General features: G+C 40.8%; 1 protein-coding gene across 3 annotated transcripts in view; it reads right to left on the reverse strand.

The window, feature by feature from the left end:
* RAB37 (RAB37, member RAS oncogene family) overlaps window positions 1-18,225 on the reverse strand; it is a 35,487-nt gene extending 17,262 nt beyond the window's left edge. The window contains exons 1-2 of one of the 3 annotated variants that reach the window (XM_072403329.1): window positions 18,014-18,225; window positions 11,913-12,023 (exon numbers count right to left, since the gene is read on the reverse strand). In XM_072403329.1, the coding sequence (XP_072259430.1) occupies window positions 11,913-12,023; window positions 18,014-18,073 (171 nt within the window). In that variant the 5' untranslated portion in view covers window positions 18,074-18,225. Of the gene's footprint in view, window positions 1-8,156; window positions 8,301-11,912; window positions 12,024-18,013 lie in introns of those variants that run through there. The other 2 variants (XM_072403327.1, XM_072403328.1) reach the window with 2 other exon arrangements.
* Window positions 18,226-22,409: the final 4,184 nt, after the last annotated feature.

Genomic DNA, 22,409 nt, shown 5'->3' on the forward strand with positions numbered 1-22,409 from the left:
ACTTTCTCTCTCTGCAGAATTACACCATGAATTGCACCGTGAATGGGCGTGCAAAAAAATCCCATGCAAAATATTACTATTAATATTATTATTTTTATTACTAAACAGGATTTATATATTTGCTCATTCCTCCCTGCTCTCATGCGGTCACATCAGGTTTATCCATTTATATCCATGTAGTGCCGACTCGGTCCATTTATGCAGCATTATCAGCTCCGGATACGTTTAAGCTGCACTGAGTCATGTATACAGTAAGCAGCAGATCACATCCCCAAATGCACACAAAACACATACAACCTTTACCAACCCCTCCCTGATGCAAAATATGTACCTGAAACGTTACACCTCACACCTGCCACGTACCCACACAGCCCGTCCACTCCTCAAAACACATAAACACAAAGGGCAGGCGAGAGGACGCAGCTGGATGGAAAATCAGGGAGTCACAGGCTAAATCTTTGTACCTGGGAATGTGAGCAGGTGAAACTAGCCCCATGGAATACCGACTATGATTGGCTATAGATTCCATTTTCTGATGATTAGATATACTGAATTGCCATTTCTAATTTAAAGTGACATAAAACAGTAATCTTGCAGCTTGAGAGCATGCGTTAAAATGATTGGCACCATAAGAAGCATTACTGCAAAGCAATGGTGTGCACTAAAGTGAAGCAATCATGTCAATATAAAATAATACAAAAATAAATATATTTATTAAAATTTATATATTTATTCCAAAAAGGAATAAATATAAAAGACTGGAAATACTACAGATGTCTGTGCCTCCGATTGCCAATCCTGCCACATCCCCCTGTCCATGATTCCTCCCGCTGACCTCCAGGTCACTGCCGTGTCCTATAGGCTTTTATTTCTCCTGGTGACCATTGCCCCCGGTCCAAAAAAATAAATCCAAAAGTAGTTGATGATAATAAAGGAAACCCCTGTTCTAGTTATAACTGTAAAGAGAATAGGACTCCGCACTTTGGAGAGGTAAAATTGGGTTAGGTAAAATATCTATGAATTCATACATATACTATGGGCCTGATTTGTTACAGTTCTCCAAGACTGAAGAAGATAGACTATCATGATTGCAAGCTCTTTGGGGCAGAGTCCTCCTGTGTCACTGTCTGTATCTGTCCCTCATTTACAACCCCTATTTAATGTACAGCGCTGCGTAATATTGGCGCTATATAAACCCTGTTTATTATTATTAATCATAATAATGGTTAAACCTGGGTAATCCAGCAAACCTGGGATGAATCTGGTCGAGGATTGAAAAACGTTCCAGCCAACAAATGATTTTTATGAACTGTTTCCAGATTTAATGGATCACTCAGGTTCTCCCATGGTTCCCTAATCTAGTGATGACGAGCTTCTAACCAAGTCCTATGAGCCGATTTTAGAAGTTCTAATGATAATTGGAAAAATAGGGTGAGTAGTGTCATTCAGCGGTCCACCATAAAGATTTGTTCTGATTTTGAACTCTTGTTACTTAATATGTCCATGTGTTAACCAAACAGCTGCATACCAATATTATATTATATCATACGTGTAGACTGTACAGCTTTCGAGCATTTACATACAAAAGGTTAAAGGGCACCAACAGATCTCCCATCAAAATATCGGGTTTATTTATCTTTTAGAGATTTGGGAAAGGTCCTGAAGTTTTGGGTTCAATGGGCCCCGACAGTATGGGCATTTAGCTCACCGTCTGCGTTATCTGAAAAAAGACTTCCTCAAAAACAGACCAACAAAGCTTTAGTTCCTCTTACCAAATTCAAGTTCAAGCCTTGTAATCCTTCACCTTGATATACAGAAATAGGCATCGTAAAGGGAAACGACAGTATTCCCATTCAATATAAATTTTAAATATTTTACCAATTTGCTGGCCCATATTTTGATCTTTATATCATATGCCACATCACAAATACCCCCCGTGGTCATCTGCATATTGGGTAAATAAAATAACCTGCCCATGAATGGCAAAGTTCAAGCAATTACTTGAACCCTTCCTTCATCCTCGAAGGCCTAAACTTCGTTCTCTAGAACACTAGATTGTAAGCTCTTTGGGGCAGGGTCCTCTCCTCCAGTGTCACGGTCTGTGTTTGTCATTTGCGACCCCTATTTAATGTACTGTATAGTGTGGTGCTATATAAATCCTGTTTTTTTATCAATAATATTATTGATAATATTAAAGAATTGCATCAAAGGAAGAGTCACACACATCCTACCAGGCATTTCAAATTCTCTCTATATGGGAATGGAGCGGCTGGAATAAGGGAAGAGGGTGGAGTGGGGAGCTAGGTAAGTGCAATGTATAGTGGGGGGGTAATAACTGCTAAAACTCAAGAGCCCACCCAGCACAACCCCTAGTGATCCCTGGGCAGCAATTGATGGTCTTCATTGTGATATGAGCTCAGTACAGTACAGGGCAACACCTTGATGGGAGAAGCCCGTGACAACCTTGGCTCATAGGAAGTAGACCGAATGATGCTGGCTGTCAGTCAACCCTGACAACTGGTGACATCTAATGGCAGAGAAGAAGTACTGCATGAGAAAGCAAAGCTGTAAATATTACAGCTGGAATAGCTAAAAGTTAAAGACAAAGTGAAACAAAAACGTGGCATTCGATTATATTGACTGCTAAAAAGCCATCATAAAATAATTGTTAGGCATTAAGCCATTGTCCTTAAATGTGCTGGTGCCAACACATGCCAACAGCATTTTGCATTTATTTGGAAGGCATAGGAATACCCAGTACAAGAAGGGAGGAAATAATATTATATTTAGCTAAGAGTGTACTTTTTACCAGAATTTACCAATTAACCTGCCCATAAAGACAAAGTTCAAGTAATTTCCCCTTCCTTCTAAAACTCAGGAGCCCACCCAGCACATCATCCCTGGGCAGCAATTGATGTTCTTTATTGTGATATGAACTCATCTCTGTACAGGAAACAATGGCAGCCCAAGGTAAGATAAGTGAGTCCATATATTTAACTTCCCCAGCAATCCACCAACGCGTTTCGGGTTACAAACCTCCCCCTTCATCAGGGCTTTATGTCAGCAATAAAACAAGGCTCAAACTTGTTACTTTCCAATATAAGTACTGTGATAGATAGGTGCCCTATTGCAAATGGAATATAGAAAATCAGGAATATAGCAAACCCTCCATTCAGAATACGGCCCAGGGCCCATGTCAATGGTTTCTCCCCAGCACCATTTACTTTTCATTACATAATCCTCCGAGCCAGGTAAAACCAAGCCTACAAGTTCACAAAACACCCTAAAGCTAACCTTCCCCTCAAAAAATGAAAAGAAAGGGTAAAAAAGGGCAGAATTAGGATATTTAATATTTATATCAGCACGCTAACTGCAAAATAATAAATCCTCTGCAAGGTGATTCCGGGACGACAGTCCTGCTGCCCATCTGAGGTTACTGAATCTCCAATGCTTACAGCAAACCTGTTTCCAGATCCAAACAAACATACAAAGCAGAAATGTAACATTGGTAAACCCCATTACATAATATTCACGTCATTAGGAATGTCTAACCATGTCATTCCAAATCATGATGAAACCACACCGGGTGCAACGTGGGCCTGATGTTCCTTTCTATGACGTGTGTTAATTTTTTGGACGTTAATGAAATTAAAACAGTATTACCTTATTTAAGTTTGCACAACAACCCTGCTTTCCTTCTCTCATTTACTGCATTTAAAATTAAGGCTTGGCATCTAAACTTTCCAACCTTAGGGTTTTCTTTTTGGGCCTCTTTCTATGAAAAGCAAACAGTGGGTCAGATGCAGCATCAGAATGGTGACATTGAATGGGAATCTGCCCACCTGTATTCAAGGTGCTCAATGATCAATCCGGTCCTTACCTATACAAGTCCTAATGATGCCCAAACCTCAATCCGGGCATATAATTCCATCATTTATTTTCTTCTTCTTTACCATAAATGTGTTTTTACCCCCAAATGGCAATTTAGCAATTGGAAATTGCAAATAAAGGGCATAAAAGGATTTATCCGGGATGCAAAATTCCAGTTGTTGGGGGTTATAAAATTTGGTAGTATATTCCAGCTATTATTTTTTTCTTGCTGGATAAAACTAAAAATGTTGATTCTGATTGAATGGGAAAGGGGCAAAAATGCAGAAGATTACAAAGTATCCTAATTGTAAAGGGCAAGAGACATTGATTCAGCAGCTCTGTAGCCCTCTGTTGCATGACTCCATACAGAAGCTGCTGTCCATTGAAATGAGCGGGGCAGGGGGGCGTTATGGTATTAGGAGCTGAAGCATGCAAAGGCAGGAAAGATCTTTATCTGTGTTAGTTGTGGTCAGAATGCTGAAGGAACACATAGTTATTGGCACAGTCCTTAGAACTAGCATACATATCAGTACTGCACTGGGAAGTGAGAGGAGATGTGGTGCCATATTCTCAGGGGGTCTGTCCATGGCAGCCTGGGCTCACATAAAGCAGACCCAATGACCATGGAGCTGCCATTTTCATTTGCTCCTCTTCTGTGCAACCTTGAGCCATTTTGATTGGCCAGCAGGGAATTATTTAACTCCTGCGTACATAAAAACAGACCGGCAACCATCAAAAGGCACATGGTCTGTCCTTTCTGCAATAAAAACCTGTTAGCTTTTGCAGTTCCACTTTAAATCTTGGGCACGTCGCAATGTATTTGAGTAGCATGCGTCATTAGGAATTTGGTTTCCCAGCCAGGGCTAAGTGCATTTAAAAATACTTTTCTTCTTGAATTCATAACAATTATGAAAAACGATATTAGAAAATGGAGCTGGGAAAAAGTTAACGTCATTGAAAACCTAATAGGAGGTTGGAACATTTCCACATATTTAAAAGGATTACAAAGAATAAATGCGCTCGGGCACAGGGGTACTTGAGAGGAGCTGATCCATGCCAGGGTGCGCTGGGTAAATATTGGGGCACAGAGTTCAATAAAGGAAACACCAACGCAGAATATAAAGTCATAGTATTAAGGGAAAAGCCACAGCGCCTGGCGGGAGGGACAAGTACTATGCGACACTCCAATGCCCGCAACGGGTAGGGAGGGAAGAAATAGCGCCTTTTCCTCCTGCAGTACACAAGTGCCGCTTCTTTTACATGTGGGCTTTGTCCATGAAGGTGATCCTGAGATCAATTCAGGATCTGCATTTCACCACCCCAAAACTGAAGCTGAAGGATACTCTGGGGACCAATTCACAATGTTGCAATGCAATAATGCATGTGTTAAATATAAAGCGCATTACTTGCACTGGAGTAATGCGGTGCCATTTACAACAAATCGTAAATTAAGTATATATCATTTTTTTTTTTAAATGGGGAATGCTATTACCAGTTCTTCCTGACAGATATGCGGTGATTAATATCTGTACTTTAATTTGTAAGTATAATGATCCTTTATGTGTTGCAGCACATCTGCATGCCCGCACTTTTGTCACTGACATGCATTAGCGCAGCACATTCATTTGAATAGGGAACCAAACTCCTTACAACTGTCTGTGCAACCACAATGCACTATGGTGCATACACACACTGGGCTTGATTTATTAAAGCTCTTCAAGGCTTAGGGGGAATACGCTTTCATCAGTGAAGCTGGGTGATCCAGCAAACCTGGAATGCATCTGGTCCAGGATTGAAAACTTTTGCTAACAAACAGCAAATTTCTTTGAAAAAATCCATTCCAGGTTTGCTAGATCACCCAGCTTCACTGACGAAAGTGTATTCTCTCCAGCCTTGGAGAGCCGGGTGTGCAGTGTGGTGCAATGGTGAAAGTGCAATGGTGAAAGTGCAATACAAGTGCAAATAATGGCATTCCAGTAATGTGTGCAGCCGTGAGCACATGGAGATCACTACACAAGTCCACATTCGTATACACTTCCAACATTGTTGCATGCAGTGTGCACCATGACCAGACAAATTAAAGCCAAAACTCCAAAACAAAAATTAAATGTATTGCAACCAGGCCATGGGATGTGAGGGCTGCATTTATATTCTTTTTTTCACGTTTTTTTACCCCCGGTGATCCTGCTAGTAAAACACTTCCTAAGTGACAATATTACTTTATTGTACCATAGCCACCCATTGGGCTTTACCAGTGACCCCTCCCCCCATCATAGGGAGTCCATCATAGAGAGCGTAGAATAGTCATTGCATTATTTCAGATTTCAGCTCAGTCCACAGAAATTTGAAACGACATTGCGATTCTGAAAGGATCAACAAGAGTTTTTCTCTACCTGCAAAATAGCCTTAAAAAGAAAACTAATGCAACCACCTAATGTAATGGGTTGAGATATAACAAAGGGCTGGGTATTGCATTGTGGTAATGCGTGCAGCAACGCAAGTCACTGCAGTGATATCCATATCCTCAGAATTGCACCCACATAGCACTTTACCAATGTCCAATGTAGCCCAGCACACTGTGTGACATTGCAGTATGCAGCTAGAAATGCAACAAGCGTCATTTGGGTTCATTCTGCTGAATAAGCAACCCTACAAATGCACATGAGGATGCAAGATAATGCGCAGAATAATGCGTGTTACTGCACCACAATAGTGTAAATGGCCCACACTTGGGGCCCGTTCACATGTATGCATTGTGCAATGCGGCTTTCATTCTTAATGGAACCTTAAAAGCTCCTTGTGCAGCAACACAATAATGAAATGAAAATGGTGCCGGTTTGCCGGATGAGATTTTTGTAGTAATGTGAAGCATCAGGCAACTCACTGCACCTAATGCAATACACAGCCTGAACCTGAAAGCACAAACAAGAGCTAAAAACGTGTGAATGGACCCCTCAGACTCCAGTGATCCATATTCATCCTGGTGAAAAGACACCGATAAGGCTTCTAACCCTCCCAACAGGGAGACAGACAGATACACCTTTATAAAGCGGGGAATCTGACATTCCCTCAAACATTCCCTAGTGGGAATCTTCCAGTTCTATGTGTTTTAATGGCAGTATTTGATTCCCACAAGGGAATGTCAGATTCACCCCTCTATAATAGAGCCCTATGTGTAATGAATGTTACATTGTAGCATGTTTTCAGAAAACAGAAGATTGTGACTTTGATCCAATCAGCACGGAGGTGACAGTTACTGTACGGCAGGTCATGTGATCATCATATGCCGAGTGCCAGTGCCTGAACCGCAATGTTATCTGATCGACTCACTGAGAGCTTAAAGAGAACCGGTCATTCACCGGATTCATTGGTGTGGAAATGTAAAATCCCAGAGACCAGCAATGGGTGTCGGCAGACTCATAGGAGACATCCTACAGAAGGGTTTCTCAAACGTTAACATGGGGGACCCGTGAAATACCTTTCAGATCTTAGGGCCCCTTCTATAATTCTCAGATCACAGTACATTAGTGTGATGGTCAGTGGGAAGAATTCCTCTTACATTGCCCGCCATTGAGAAGAATGTCACCCAACACATAGCCAAAAACATCATTGGGGTCACCTACACTGACCTGAGGGTCACAAATTACTCCGGGAGCCCCCAGCGCCCCTGATTGGTAAACACTAATCAATGGTAATCATCTTAGCCCCTTGCTGCATGTTAAAGGTTAATGTACAGCGCTGCATTATATGTTGGCGCTATATAAATCCTGTTTAATAATATGTAGGATAGAGGCAAAGGGGATGGGTCAGCACGGACAGTGAATACACGCCCAGAAGAGGAGGAGCTACAGGATCTTATAAATTCTAGCAATTTTAAAGGTTTCATTACAAGTGAATACAAAATTAATGAAGAGGGGAATTTGCACACAGAGATTCTTGATTGGTCTGTGCAATTTATTGATCAATTTATAGGAAGATCAGAACTGCACCAGGAATAGCTGACAATTATCAGCACCGATTTGGGTCGATTTACGCCCATGACAAAATCTGCATGCGACCGATAGATTCCCAATAAATGGCCAGCATGCAGGCTCACAATCCCCAATCACCTATTGGCTGGTCCAGGCATCCATTAAACCTCTATGTATTGCTGAACCACAAGTGCCAGCCAGCCATAAGCTACCAGGGCCATGCTGGGACTTGTAGTTCCACAGCAGCTGGATGTGGAGGGTTCCCTGCACCTGGGCTCATCTGTCACACCTGGACTCCACTCACACACACAGCACCTTGCAGGCCAGGTCGTAGACGGATGCGGGTGATCGGGGGGGGCCTCGGCCGTTGACCGATGTCTGCACAGCCCCATTGACAGCCATGGACATGCTGGTAGCGCAGCAACCGATCCAGGAACTGGGCGGGGACAGCAGCGCGAGCTGGCCAAGAGACGGGGCGTGGCTTCAAGACTCCCTGCGTGGCACGCTCCGCCTACGAAACGCCTTATTAGGTAAAAAGCCACGCCCGGTACATAAGAAAGGCGGGACATTCTCCGCCCACGTGTCCTGCAGAGCTCTGCGCAGGTGGTCTGCATTGTAGTCTATGGTCGTCGTCACTCCGTGCACTCTCTCTGATGGGAGTTCACAGAAGGGGCTCTTAGGACATTATTTAGGAGTATGTAGAGACATAGGGACATTTTTTGGATAACGTAGGGAAGGGTTAGACCCTATATTGTATTACTGTTGTCCCAGTAGGTAGATCTATTTATCAGACCTTGTGACCACTACAACAGAAAGTAGTTGCTAATCCAAAATTTTGGGTTCTATTTCAGGATATATATCAGGATATCTATTTCAGGATATAAACAGGAATTTTGACATTCCCTGGTGGGGAAACTTATAGGTCCATGAGTTTCAGTAACAATAAATGATTCCCAGAAGGGGAAGTCCGATGCTATGTTTTTTAGGCAGAGTCCTTTGAGTTGTCATCAGAGCAATAAGTGAGGAAGAATCCTCCAATGGGGTCACCTGTGGCAGGGACAATTGTAGGACGAAACGTTAAATTGTGATAGATTTCATCTGGTTTCCTGTTGTGTCTTAAGGACAGGAAGGCAAAGGTAGCACCAATGCACTTGATAGCCGGGGTGGACATAGGACGGAGGTGCAAAGTGTGCCAGTGCATGAGCTCGCCAGACCAGGGGTGTGGTCGTAAAAAAAGAAAAGAGGGCACGGTACTGTAAATGTAAATGTACCCGTCCAACTACACTCCTGCCTATGTGTCACTCAAAGGTAGTGGTTGTGTTCAGAGAGACAACACGCCCAGTCCTGAGCCTGCAATATCCATACAGGAGACATGATCTGTGACTCCAGCACAGGGGTTGGCAAACTTTGGCAAAACCATCGCAGGCTCAGATCTGGGGCATGTGTTCCGCGGCTCTGGCTGGTGCGCCCCCCCCCCAGCGGTGTCCTTCACCTGAGCCTGCTCGGGGTGGCACCGGCCAGAGCCACAGACCGCCAGAAGGGCCAAAGAAACATCCCTATTGGGCCGTATAAGGCTCGCGGGCCATAGTTTGCCCATGCCTGCTCTAGCAGGTGCGCCCCCCCCCCCCCCCCCAGCAGGGTCCATCTCCTGACTCTGCAGGGGTGCGGACCGGCCAGAGCCGCAAATCACCAAAGAATTCTTTGCAAATTAGGAGTAGGCATGTGTGCCCATTCCCGAAAAAAATGAGGGCATGGCGTTCCCACCCACTACACCCCTGCTTCAGATCCTTTGCAGCCAACAACAACCCCAACCCCAAGTCACTTCTGCACAGGGGCCCACTATTGGCTACAGCCACTACTGTTTGCATGATAAGTTATATCTGCAAATTCAGGATTCCTCTGCAGACCCTCTTTTATGAGTAAGTCTAGGCATGAAGGTGGTAATTGAATAATGAGTGGGTAAACAGTAAGGAACACTGTAACACAATATAAGCTGTCACAGATGTTTACTTTAACAACCAGCAAAGCTGTGGCATACATATATCTTTATAGAGATCACATCTATATGTAGTTTAATTCTCCATACATAGATGCCATCTGCTCCAGTGTTTATCCAGAGAAGGTACCAGGAATTTCTGCAGTTTGTAAAAACATTGCAAATAAATATTACTAAGTATAAGTGTGCTGTGATTGTATTTTATATATAGATGATTATATCTGATGATACCACAGTGACACATTGTGTTTCTATTATTAGCACTGTGTCTTTCCTTTGGCAATGTTCAGTATCTTGATTACATAATGTGTTGATATTTTCATACAATTGCTGTCTCTGTTGTATATGGATGCTGACGAGGTAAATATTGGCTTAGTATACCTGACATGTTACCTGTCATATGAGTTCTTGTTGTGGTGTTTGGAAATCAGTGATCATAGATGGGTGTCCTGTGGAATGCCAGTGAGCTCCTGAGCTGAAATTACATTGCAGCGTACAGGGGAGCCGGGGAATCGGTGCTATGCCATGCTCAGTGATGTGGAGCAGAAGTATCAGATGTTAACTGCCTGTGCCCCCCAAATACCGGTGAATTGGGATGAGTGCAGCCTATGTACCCCGCACTGCACCCGCTACACCTTCTACTGCACCCTCTGTACCTTCTATTGTGCCCTTTGTTCTCTACACTGCATCCTTTGTGCCATGTATTGCACCCTGTGCAAACTATATAGCTTGTGTGCCCTGTACTACACCCTGTGTGCCCTGTATACCCTCAGCTGCACCCTTTGTACCCTGTACTGCACCCATTACCCTGCAATGCTCCCTATGTACCCTGTGTATTGTGCTGCACACTATATAGCTTGTGTGCCCTGTAATGCACCCCATGTATCCTGTATAACCTCAGCTGCACCCACTATACCCTGTACTGCAACCTATGTACCCTCAAATGCACCCTTTGTAAGCTGTACTGCATCCTGTGTAGCCTCTACTGCACCCAATGCACCCTCTACTAAACACTATGCACCCCGTTACTGTAGCCTGTGTAAACTTTGCTTCACGCTATGTACCCCGTATACCATCTACTTTACCCTGTGTACTTAGTACTGCACCCCAAGTACCCTGCTTTGTGCACTATGTACCCTGTACTGCATCCTGTGTACCCTTTACTGTATCCTATGTACCCTCTATTGCGCCTTATGTACCCTACATTGCACCCTATGTACCCTACATTGCACCCTATGTGCCCTACATTGCACCCTATGTGCGTTGCCCTGCACTTTACACTATGTACCCTGCACTTCACACTATGTAATGTGTACTGCACCCCATGTACCTTCTATTGTGCACGATGTACCCTAAATTGCACCCTATGTGCCCAGCACTGTAGCTTATATACCCTGTACTGCACCCTATGTACCTTCTATTCTGCCCTATGTACCCTACAATGTCCACTATATAGCTTGCATGCCCTGTATTGTGCACTGTGGGCCTTGTACTTCACCCTATGAATATGTATATTCCATCCACCCTGCTCTGCACACTATCTACCTTGTACTGCACCCCCGGTACCCTGCTCCCAGTCTATGTTGGTGATAGGGAGACCCACTTTATAATAAAAGGCACCTTTGAGGTATGTGCATTGCTACCACCCTTATATTATTGCCTTCCATTACTAAAGGAGACCCACCATGTATAATCCTTCACCCCTTTAATATGTACCCTGCCCCTTCATAGTGCTAGGTAGCCCCACTTTGTAATAACCTTTACTGTGTACACTGCATCCCATTATTTCTGCCAGATTGTACACCCACCGGCTAGTTTTGTTCTTGGGGAACACATTGGGGAAAACATTCCCAGGAAGTTGAATGGCACTTTTGTATTTCTTTTTAAGTTTGTTTTTCTTTTAAACTTTTAAAAACTTTTACCATGAACTGTTACAACCCAACACCAGAAAAGACACCCATTTGCCCTATCACTTCAAAAAAATCTAATTTTTTTAAATCTGAAAATCAATAAAAGACAAATAACACAATACATATTACTAAGTCAATGGCCAGCTTGATTCTTGGCTGACTTACCGTGAATCCAATACCAACGGTAGAGGTGAAAGATCCCGGGAGAAATTTGCCCTGGTCAAACTGTACAAGCAGCGATGTCTTTCCAACACAACTGTCTCCCACGAGAATAGTCTAAGAAAAGGAAACATAGAAGACAATGATTGGTCATTTACTATACCTATTCAAGCATTTCGATCATTTACTTTAAGACATTTACTTTAAAGAGAACCTGTACTTTGCCGATTCAGAACAAGTAACAGATTTACAAATTCTATGTTCAGTCCTAGGGGTCTGTTTATAAACAGTGAATCTGACATTCATCGAAACACTCTATGATGGAGAATCTTTCACATCCATGTGTTATAATGGCAGTAACTTATTCTCTACCAAGGAAAAGTCCCATATAGGGACTATAACTCTTAGCATTTTTTTCAACTGTCTTTAGAAGCACTACAGATAGCAATGTGTTCTTTTTCTGCTATTACAGGGACCACAAAAAATGTTCAACAGATCCCTGTGCTGCTTCCCCCATCGCCTAGATTGTAAGCTCTTCGGGGCAGGGTCCTCTCCTCTTCCTGTGTCACTGTCTGTATTTGTTTGTCATTTGTAACCCCTATTTAATGTACAGCGCTAAGTAATATGTTGGTGCTATATAAATCCTGTTTATTATAATATTAATAATAATAAAATTAATCCTTGTCCAAGAAGTTTGGAACTCAATTCTTACCTCTAGCCAGCAGGGTGGTTTGGTGCTTTTTCAAATTGTAACCCCACATTTAATCAGTAGATGGCAGTGTGTTACCACATTATTGTAATGCTGCCTTCACTGCAAGGACTCTTGATTTTACTTGGGGTGCAGCTTTAAATTATTGGATTTGTTATTTTGAAAATTATTAGAAACAAAGAAACATTTGTAATTTTACCTCGTCATTAATTCTTTTTTGTAATTAGGGGCATCAGAGCGGTGTTTTTTTTTGCATCCCAAAACCATGCAGTTAGGGTAATTGGTTCACACCTAAAAAAATGTTAATGCCATATAACTATGGTAGCGACATTAGATTGTGAGCTCCTCTAAGAAACAGCTATTGACATGACTATGGACTTGAGCTGTGTAATATGTCAGCACTTTATACATGCATGCTGTACATAATATATGCTAAAAGATGTCCCTACTTCCAATCCCAGAACATTGGGAGGTGGGTCTGCCATCCACCTGACCGTCCGTGCCCCACTCGTAATCCCCGATGATCTTACCTGGGTATATACATATTTAATTTGCTGTGCAATGCTCTTATCAGATGCCCTGTGAGAATATATTAAACAAAAAATGTGCACTTGCATCCATTATTCAGAGTTTCAGCCTCATGCTAGGCAAACACGTGATGATAAACAATTGATCATGCAGCATAGAAAAAAGCATTCTGTTCACTGCTGCAACTGGAAACTTTCAATAATGCAAAGACTTCAGGATTGTGGTGTTTGAGGCTGGGGTTACTCTTGAACACTGGGGTACATTGCAGCAACTTATTTGAAATAAATGGGCTGGTAATGTACCGCAATGGACCCAAAATGGATTGGCACTATTATTTCCGACACAATGCATCACAACATCATTACCATGCATTGTGGTGCAATGCAGTGCTTGGGATTTGGTTTAAAATGAATGGCACCACAATGAACCCATGCAGCGTATTACCTCTGTGCAGTGCACATCAGCAGCTATGAAGTTAGTCTTACTGACACTAGGCAAAAGATCCAAGCTAAAGGGGAAGATTATTTGTGACCAGCAAACTAATGCTGTCCTACGCTTGGTCACTGTATGGGAGCAGGGGGCATTCATTTCCTATGGACCCTCAACACCCATCCATGCACATACGCATCCATAAAAGCAAATGACTTTTTTCCATGATGGTACAGTGCAGGTTCTATTAGCTGGCAATAAGAGCCCCATGGTGTGACCGCTCCTGACTGCGAAGGAGACAAACTGCCCCACAGGCAACAAGATTTGCAAGCAACAGAGGTTGTGGTGCAGTTCTTCAGGCCACAACTGCAAGGCCAATCATTGCATGTCATGTTTCCAAACTTTGCCATGATCTAACACCACTGCAGATGTACATGCATTAAAAGGATCCCAACCACTACCATTCACTTGAATAGAAGAGGTTGGAGCCATGGAAAAGCCCACGGCTTACCTCTGTGGCCCATCACAGGTTTAAATGACCCTAAGACAAGTGCAATATATACGTGATGACGCTGCTTTAGCATTCCAAGTGTTTTGCAGAGTTTGCTGTACGAGGACAGGTCTCCCCCTAGCAGGGACTCTTTAGATGAATTGTTATGAGAAGAATTCATGTGATATAAAGACAAGCAATTATGTTTGTGAATTATCCAATACACAATATAAATACAATATATCCAATATTTTCCTTTATAGTGTTTATACATTCCACTATCATGCCAATTTGTAATAGAAGCTTATTATTACTTTTAAAATAATTGTTATTGTATTTAAAGAATAATAAAATTATACTGTTTTTATACATGATTATTTGTAAACCTATGGTGTCTTTGTAGAAGCCTATCTCTTCTCTCCTTTTCTTTCTAATGTAGTAAAATATTTGATACTTTTGCACCTAAACCAATTGATTTGGATACCTAACATCAAATATATGACTGATATTCTACTAGCAATAGATCTTTACTAGTCTGTGAATTATCCAATTCCATTTATCCATTTTGTTTTCCGTCACTAACAATAATCTATAACTCTACTCTACGGTTGCTTTATTACCCCTGAAGAAGCCCAAAGGCGAAATGCGTTGGGTTAGAAATCGTGAAAAACACACACTTCTACTCCTCCCATACTGTACATGGGTAGGATGAAAAATATATCTATATAGACATTGGCCTTTCACTCCTATGACATGTAATAGGACAGGGCATCTTTCAAATGATCTATTTTGTATGTATTACCAAATGTAATTGTATGTAATGTTATCAATATTTATTTCTCGAAAACATATTTCATATTACTAGTCCTTTGTTTTCTTTTCAATTTACATGCATAATGTAAGAAGTCGGGCCACCCAATTATTACTACAGGCAAGGGTATGTACTTCTTCTTTTAAATCTCTTGTTTCTCTCTACCGACCTGTACACACGTGCAATAATTGTAGCTGAACTGGATCTCTCACAAACCTTTCCAACGACAAAAGACTGAACGATGCATGAATGAGCTCTGTACATACAGGGCTGTTCTGTTCTATGGAAAAGGGAGAACAATGAAGCGGCACCCCGCTGTGCTCTCTCCCTTACACTTTCATCATGATCGTTCGTCGTCCCTGAATCCAGCAGGATGGTCGTCTGGATGATGGATGACGAGCACTGTACACGCACCAGATCATCTGACGTGTGTACGTAGGCTAAGAGTCATATGTGTTTTTTACTCTGTGGTTGGGCGTTGAGGTCATCAGAAATACGCCTCCAAAATACATTCATAATATATGTGGGAAAGTGACAAAAGTGACTCTAAAACAATTCATTTTACTAAAATGATCAAAATTGGTTTGACTTGATATTATTAGTTGATATTATTCATTTTATAGGTAGTTAGGTAACTCCCTTCTCTTCAACTCAAAAGTGTTTCCAAAACCCCAAATGTTAAAAGAAAATTTAAGATAAGATAAAGACAGGGCTTTTTTGTTGGCAGATTACATATATTATAAATAAAGTATAACAGAATTATTTATTCAAAAACAAAGTATTAATTATAAAGATACATGAACTGAGCCCTACCCATTAAACTCTAATGAGAGAAGAAGTGCTTTTTCTTTATACAATTGCACTACTAGAGTATGGCAAAAACAATGTTCCATTCTGATTTCTGAGATGAAAAAAATAAAGGATCTCAAGAGAGAAAACAACGCTTTACCAACGCGTTTCACCTCATAGGCGTCTTCGGTCTTATTTGGGACCATAACCTTGAGGTATCAGATGAGTACTGAATACTGAATATGCACTCTTATAAAAGAGTACAACTGAGGTCCTGTGCTGTAAGAAAGAAATAACTCAACTGCGAAACGCGTTAGTAAAACAAGATGTTATCTCACCTGAGATCCTTGATTTATTCATCCTGGGAGTCAGAATGCGACATTGTATTTGTCATACTCCAGTAGTATAATTGCGTATAGAAAAAAGCCATGTGATGACAGTTTAATGGGTAGGGATCCATACATGTATATTTATCATTTGTATTTTGTTTTTCAATGGTGTCTATTAGGCTTATAAATGCCGTTTTTTTAGTGAGCATCAACAACATCATCTAAGTCAATAGAAGCATCCTAAAAATCATTAATCCAGCGTTCATATATTATTCAAAATCCATTTTCTAGGTTTACTGATGTAGGAAGTGAGTAGGAAGAATCCCTGTGACAAGAATCACTGGGCATTGGGGATGCAAAAAAATCAAAAAAACAAAACAACAACAAATATATAATATAAATCCTGATAGATGCTAATAAAAAAAATAAAATATTTATTTGGAACGTTCATGTTCTTTTTTGAACATCCATGTGAATAAAGCTTTAGTGCAATCAATGAAAACATAAAACTGCTAATTAGTTGAAATGTTTTGATAACAGCAGACAATATTGGTTTGGGGTCATTATTCTTTTATTGTTCTTCATAAGCTGTGGCTATTGTCTGTTATCATGGCAGCAGAGCAATAATAATGCGGCTGTACAAGATTTTTTATATTAATTAACAGCAAAGTGATCATTAAAGAACAGATGTAGGCGTGGGAGAGAGAAGCAGAAAACAAACAGCAATGTAAAATGTGCAGCCAATACCCGAAAAAAATAGAACATTAGAGCACGGGTGTCCAATGATGTCCCTGGAATTTATATAAGCGGAGCTGGACATACCTGACTATATAATTTACTTATAGACAACCAGGGACATACAGAGGGTAGCGCCTAAAAGAGCTCTTAAACCCATCTTTTCAAACTCACCTACAAGTCTTTTTCTGTCTCTTAAACCCTCACGACATACCCAACAATACAAATCCCCCTCCTATTGTATGCCGCTTCCCCCACCTCCTAGATTGTAAGCTCTTCGGGGCAGGGTCCCCTCCTCCTCCTGTGTCACTGGCTGTATTTATCCATCATTTGTACCCCCTATCTTTTGTACAACGCTGCGTAATATGTTGGCGCTATAAAAAACCTGTTGATTATTATTATTATTATTATTAATAATAATATTAATAATAATGCCATGGCTTTAAACCCAGTCATCTTCCCAACTGGTGCACATAATGAATGAACTGCCACAATAATAAACATACCATATAATGGAATACCTAATATCACCATGGCTGACAACCTATCTGGCTTTATGCTGACACATTTCTGACCTGGAAGAGGAATGAGGACACGAGCGTCTGACTGTCTGATCTCCATACATGTCCCGGATCCGTGACAAGAACTGAAGTCAGAGGTAAAACACGCCTGGTGAGGATGGTATCCCCCAAATGCCTCCATTTCCCTATATTTATAGATGTGTGTGTTATGATTTACGAAGGAAACGTTCAGCTAGCAAAGATAATGTGACCTTAGTTCATAAAGTAAATCAATACCAAATATTGTGCAGGGGAAATTCAAAAAAGTCAAAAGCTGTTCTTGCATATAATTAGATAAATAAAGTGTAGGCGTAGCTCATATACAAAGCTAAATAAACCATAAAGATCATTCATAAATCAGAAATTATCTATCTATCTATCTATCTATCCATCTATCTATCTATCTATCTATCTATCTATCTATCTATCTATCTATCTATCATCTATCTATCTATCTATCTATCTATCTATCTATCTATCTATCTATCCACCTATCTATCTATCTATCTATCTATCTATCTATCTATCTATCTATCTCTTAGAGTGTAAGCTCTTTGGGGCAGGCTCCTCTCTGTGTCATTCTTTGTATCTGTCATTTGCATACCCTAATATATGTTGGCTCTATATAAATACATTTCATAATAATAATAATAATAATATCCATCACTTTGCAATACACAGACTTTGCACACTCACACATTATTATTATTCTTTATATTCTGTATACCTTGTGCTGGAGATCCTGGTTGTAGCTGCAGCATTGCTTTTCTTCCACTTGTCCCTCCATGATATTTCTTGCTCTTGTATTTCTATCAGAATAGTGGACTGTATTGCATTGTCACCGAGCGCCGCTCACCTATCTCCGACGCATTTCACGCCTATTGTCACCATAGATGAAGCTTGGCCTTTGGGTAGGAGGAGGAGGTGATAGGAAGCAATGTTCTCCCCATCTGACTGTTATATAAACTCAGCCAGGGAAGGGGGAGGTAAGACCGGCTGTAATAACATTTCTGTACTCCCACCACATTATTATTTTATTTAGTATGTTGCTGGAACGCTGATTTGCCTCTAAATGTTTTACATAACATGATCCTAATAATATTTCTGAAATATAACAACGCTTTTGGGAAAAGAATGAACATCCCAAGGTATTAGCACCCAAATGCAGATCTACACAGCACTGGCAACAAACTTGCTTTAAAGTGCAAACAAATGATTTGCATGGAGCGTCAAATAATAATGAGTGACCTATTTTTCGGAACATTGGAAGCCCCTATCATTTTGAATGTAATACACCTCAATGCATGGTGACGTGCATTGCTGAGCACCGCATTATGGTGCCAATGAGCGCTAAAGACCATTTTTGTGTTGTATTGCCCAATTATTGTATTTTACAGAAGTACAACAAAGCATTGAGTATGCATGCTATGATGTACATACATGCTATGATGCATCACAGTTTATTCAATGGCATCCCAAGGTATATATTATTATTACACAATATTTACAGTATATAGCACCAACATATTATACAGCGCTGTACAAGTCCATAGTCATGTCCCTAGCTGTCCCTCAAAGGAGCTCACAATCTAATGTCCCTACCATAATCATATGTCATTAATACAGTCTAAGGTTGATTTTTGTGGGGTAAGTCAATTAACCTAACTGCATGATTTTTTGGGATTGTGTGAGGAAACCAGAGAACCCCCACAAATACATGAGAAGTAACAAACTCCATGCAGATAGTGCCTTGGCTGAGATTGTAACCTGGGACCAAAGGCTACCAGGGTGCTACCTCTGAGCCACCATGTATATATATATAGAAAAAGCAATTGCTTTCCAATTGGCATCCATGCACACCACAATGAATGTATTGAAGAGCACATGTTGTCTTGTTGTGTGCTGTAGGACACAAAGGTAGGTACGTTTTTTGGTCTATTGGAGCCCTCTTTTGATGCATAAAAGCAAGCATATATGTGAAGGAGTCGTGCATAATATAATGTGATTGTACAATCTCTCTTAGGGCTTTATTTATACATTTGTACATTTATACACCAATCTGGCTGTATTTTGGTGCACAGCCGTTCGAATTCCTACGCATTTCTCATTTCAATGCATAATAAAATCAACTCTCATTCTGCCACCTAGAGGCCAAATATTGAAAGGGCACCATAATCACATTTGTTACCCCTAATTAATTATATATCCTGTTTATTAATAATAATATTAACAATATTAATCTATCCATTTACCTATCACAATAAATCTATGTAACACTTTGCAATAGATAGATAGACTTTTACCAAACGGTCAACAGGGTAATATGAGGGCAGATTAAGGTGAGCTATTTTTTGGTGGGAAAAGGGTGTGATATATAATCATACCTTAGTTTTATTATCTCTGTGCTTTGGCTATTGCTTTTATTCAGAATTACCATAATTGTACCAATAGCATGTTGTAGCATATAGCACCATGCATGGAAAGGAGTGACAATACCCAATGACAGGAGGTGTGACATGTCGTGGTCTTCTATAGGCGATGGCAAGATGTGAATCTATTCTGTTATTCTGCACAATGTTTGAAGCCAGGTCCTTTAAGGACAGGATGCTCCAGCTTGGAAAGTAGCCTAAGTACTCCATTTCTCCTGTCAGAGCAATTATTATCCTTACCAGGCTGCAGGAGACTGGAAATGCAATCAGCGTCATGTAAAGTCTAACAAAAGGAAATATCCGACATGTCTTCAGGCAAAAACAAGTGGCTGGTGCTTAAAGGGGAATTATACCACTTTTCTAGATATACTGAATGAGATCTGGTTGATGCGTTAAAGGATAAAATCAGCTGTGAGATGCAAAGATCCAGCAGCAATGAAACATTTGTCAGTGAGATGGGCAGCTGTCAGGGTCCCATCCAATGTTGGGGAACAACTATACCCTCATTGGTGACCCCTCGTAATGCTGGAAGACATACATGCATATAACAATGTGTATCATATACTTACATATACATATTAAGGCAAGGGGTGTCAAACTCTGGCCCGCGGGCCAAATCTGGCCCGCAACGTCAATTTTTTTGGCCCCCAAAGGAATCCTAAATATGAATTGCAGCTGGCCCACCACTACACTGAAATAGCGCCGCTACTACAATTCCCAGCATCACTCGTGTCTATAGACCGTGGCCCCGCATTGGACTGTTTTATAGACGCAGGGATTTGTAGTAGCGGTGCGATCTTAGTGAGGATGGAGTTCCAGCAACTCATAAAATTACTAAAAAATTCTTATGCCTCTTTCTCTATTATAGGCTTGTTCCATAATCTGAACCAAAACCTCTTTGTTTCCATATGAAAAGGTTTTATAACCAAAGAGAAGGAAAAACTTCCTCAATTTTTTTCAATAAATTTCAAGGTTGGCCCACGACTTTGTCTAAGTTTTTAATTTTGGTCCTCTGTGTATTTGAGTTTGCACCCCTGTATTAAGGGCTGATATCTTAGTGCAGAATGTTGGCGCTATATAAATCCTGTTTATTAATAATAATTACTTTTTAGATGATTCAACACTTGATTTAATAAAGCTCTCCAAGGCCTGGACAAGATACACATCTGGGTGATCCTGCAAACCTGGAAGGGTCCAGGATTGAAAACATTTGCTAACAAATAACAAATGAATTTTAAGAAATCCATTCCAGGTTTGCTGGATCACCCAGGTTCACTAATAAAAGTGTATCCTCTCCAGCCTATTGTTTTAAACATTTTCTGGCCAGTGTGGATCCGGCCTTAATGCATAAATAAACCACTGTGGGGGACCTCCGGCACTCGCCACAATGTGCCAGCATGCAAAACATTTTGCTCTCTTCCAGCACAGTTATCTTAGAGACTCCCTGCATGCCGCTGCCATGTCTTCAACCCTTCTTCTATGTCATGTGACTATCTTACAGATGCAAGGACTGTACAGTGAACCATACATGTACACACATACAAAAAAAAGTATTTTAATTAAACAAAAAGAAAATAAAAAAAAGAATTTTGTACAATGGCAATGTTTGATGTTTTAGAGTTTAATTCCATTTTTTTCTTATTTACCTGTTTGGGGGATCTCGGCAAAGCAGACCTTGCATTCCCTTTTTCCCTTTTTACTTTAAGAAATTAGCAAACGGCAACCCCCATTTTCTCACCATCATTTTTCCTCTAGAAACACTAAAATCTCCTATATTATGGGGGCACCCCATATATCCCTCGGAGATCTGAATCTCCACATCTTATTAACACATATGACCAGGCTCAACCAAGAATGTCAATCAATCACATTTCTGTAGTTTTGTTTATGGAAAGTTTATATTTCTTTACATTTGCCAAATCTGAGCCCAGTGTTTTGAGTTTAGTGTGACGCGTCAAAGATAAAAGCAGACCTATCATTTGTTTTTACTTTACATTAAACGGTAAAGAATTCTTAAAACTTTTTGTCTAAATCCTTTTTTTTTTTTTAAAGGAAGCGGAGACCCCTCTGCTTCTGTCTTTACTAATGTGGGGGTAAAGGCTGAATGAGGAGCCCAGAGCCCCCTGGGGTACATACGTCACATATCCCAGGAGGCATTGGGTTGCTCCCACTGCCCATTCCCAAGCTTGGAAATCTTTCCCATGTATGTGTAGTGAGATCAGCACGTTACATTCATAGAAGGAAATGTCACCCAATCTCGCGCGTAGCTGACGTAGGTAGAAGCCGGAAGACGAAGAAAGAAAATGCCCTCCTGACGGGAATGAAGAAAGAATCCAGGATGACGTGGGATCAGAGGAAAGCCAAACATGGAGAGATTGAGGGCTCTGCGGAAGATAAAGGTGTCATTTTTTATTTCAATGACAGTTCCACTTTAAATCTGATCCTTGCTCGGAAAGTACATAGGTGTCACATAAGAGAGCCTTGTCAATGTCTACTTACCTCTTACAATTTATTTGGCACTGTTATGTACTCTCAGTAGCTGGGAGAGTGGCATTATTATTATTAAACAGGATTTATATAGCTCCAACATATTACGTACCCTGTTTCCTCTATGATAAGGCACTGTCTTATATTTTTTGAAATGCCAAAATATGCCCTAGGTCTTATTTTCAGGGGGATGTCTTATTTTTCCAT

Source organism: Pyxicephalus adspersus, chromosome 3 (assembly GCF_032062135.1).
Source record: "Pyxicephalus adspersus chromosome 3, UCB_Pads_2.0, whole genome shotgun sequence".
Classification (NCBI taxonomy): Eukaryota; Metazoa; Chordata; class Amphibia; order Anura; family Pyxicephalidae; genus Pyxicephalus; species Pyxicephalus adspersus.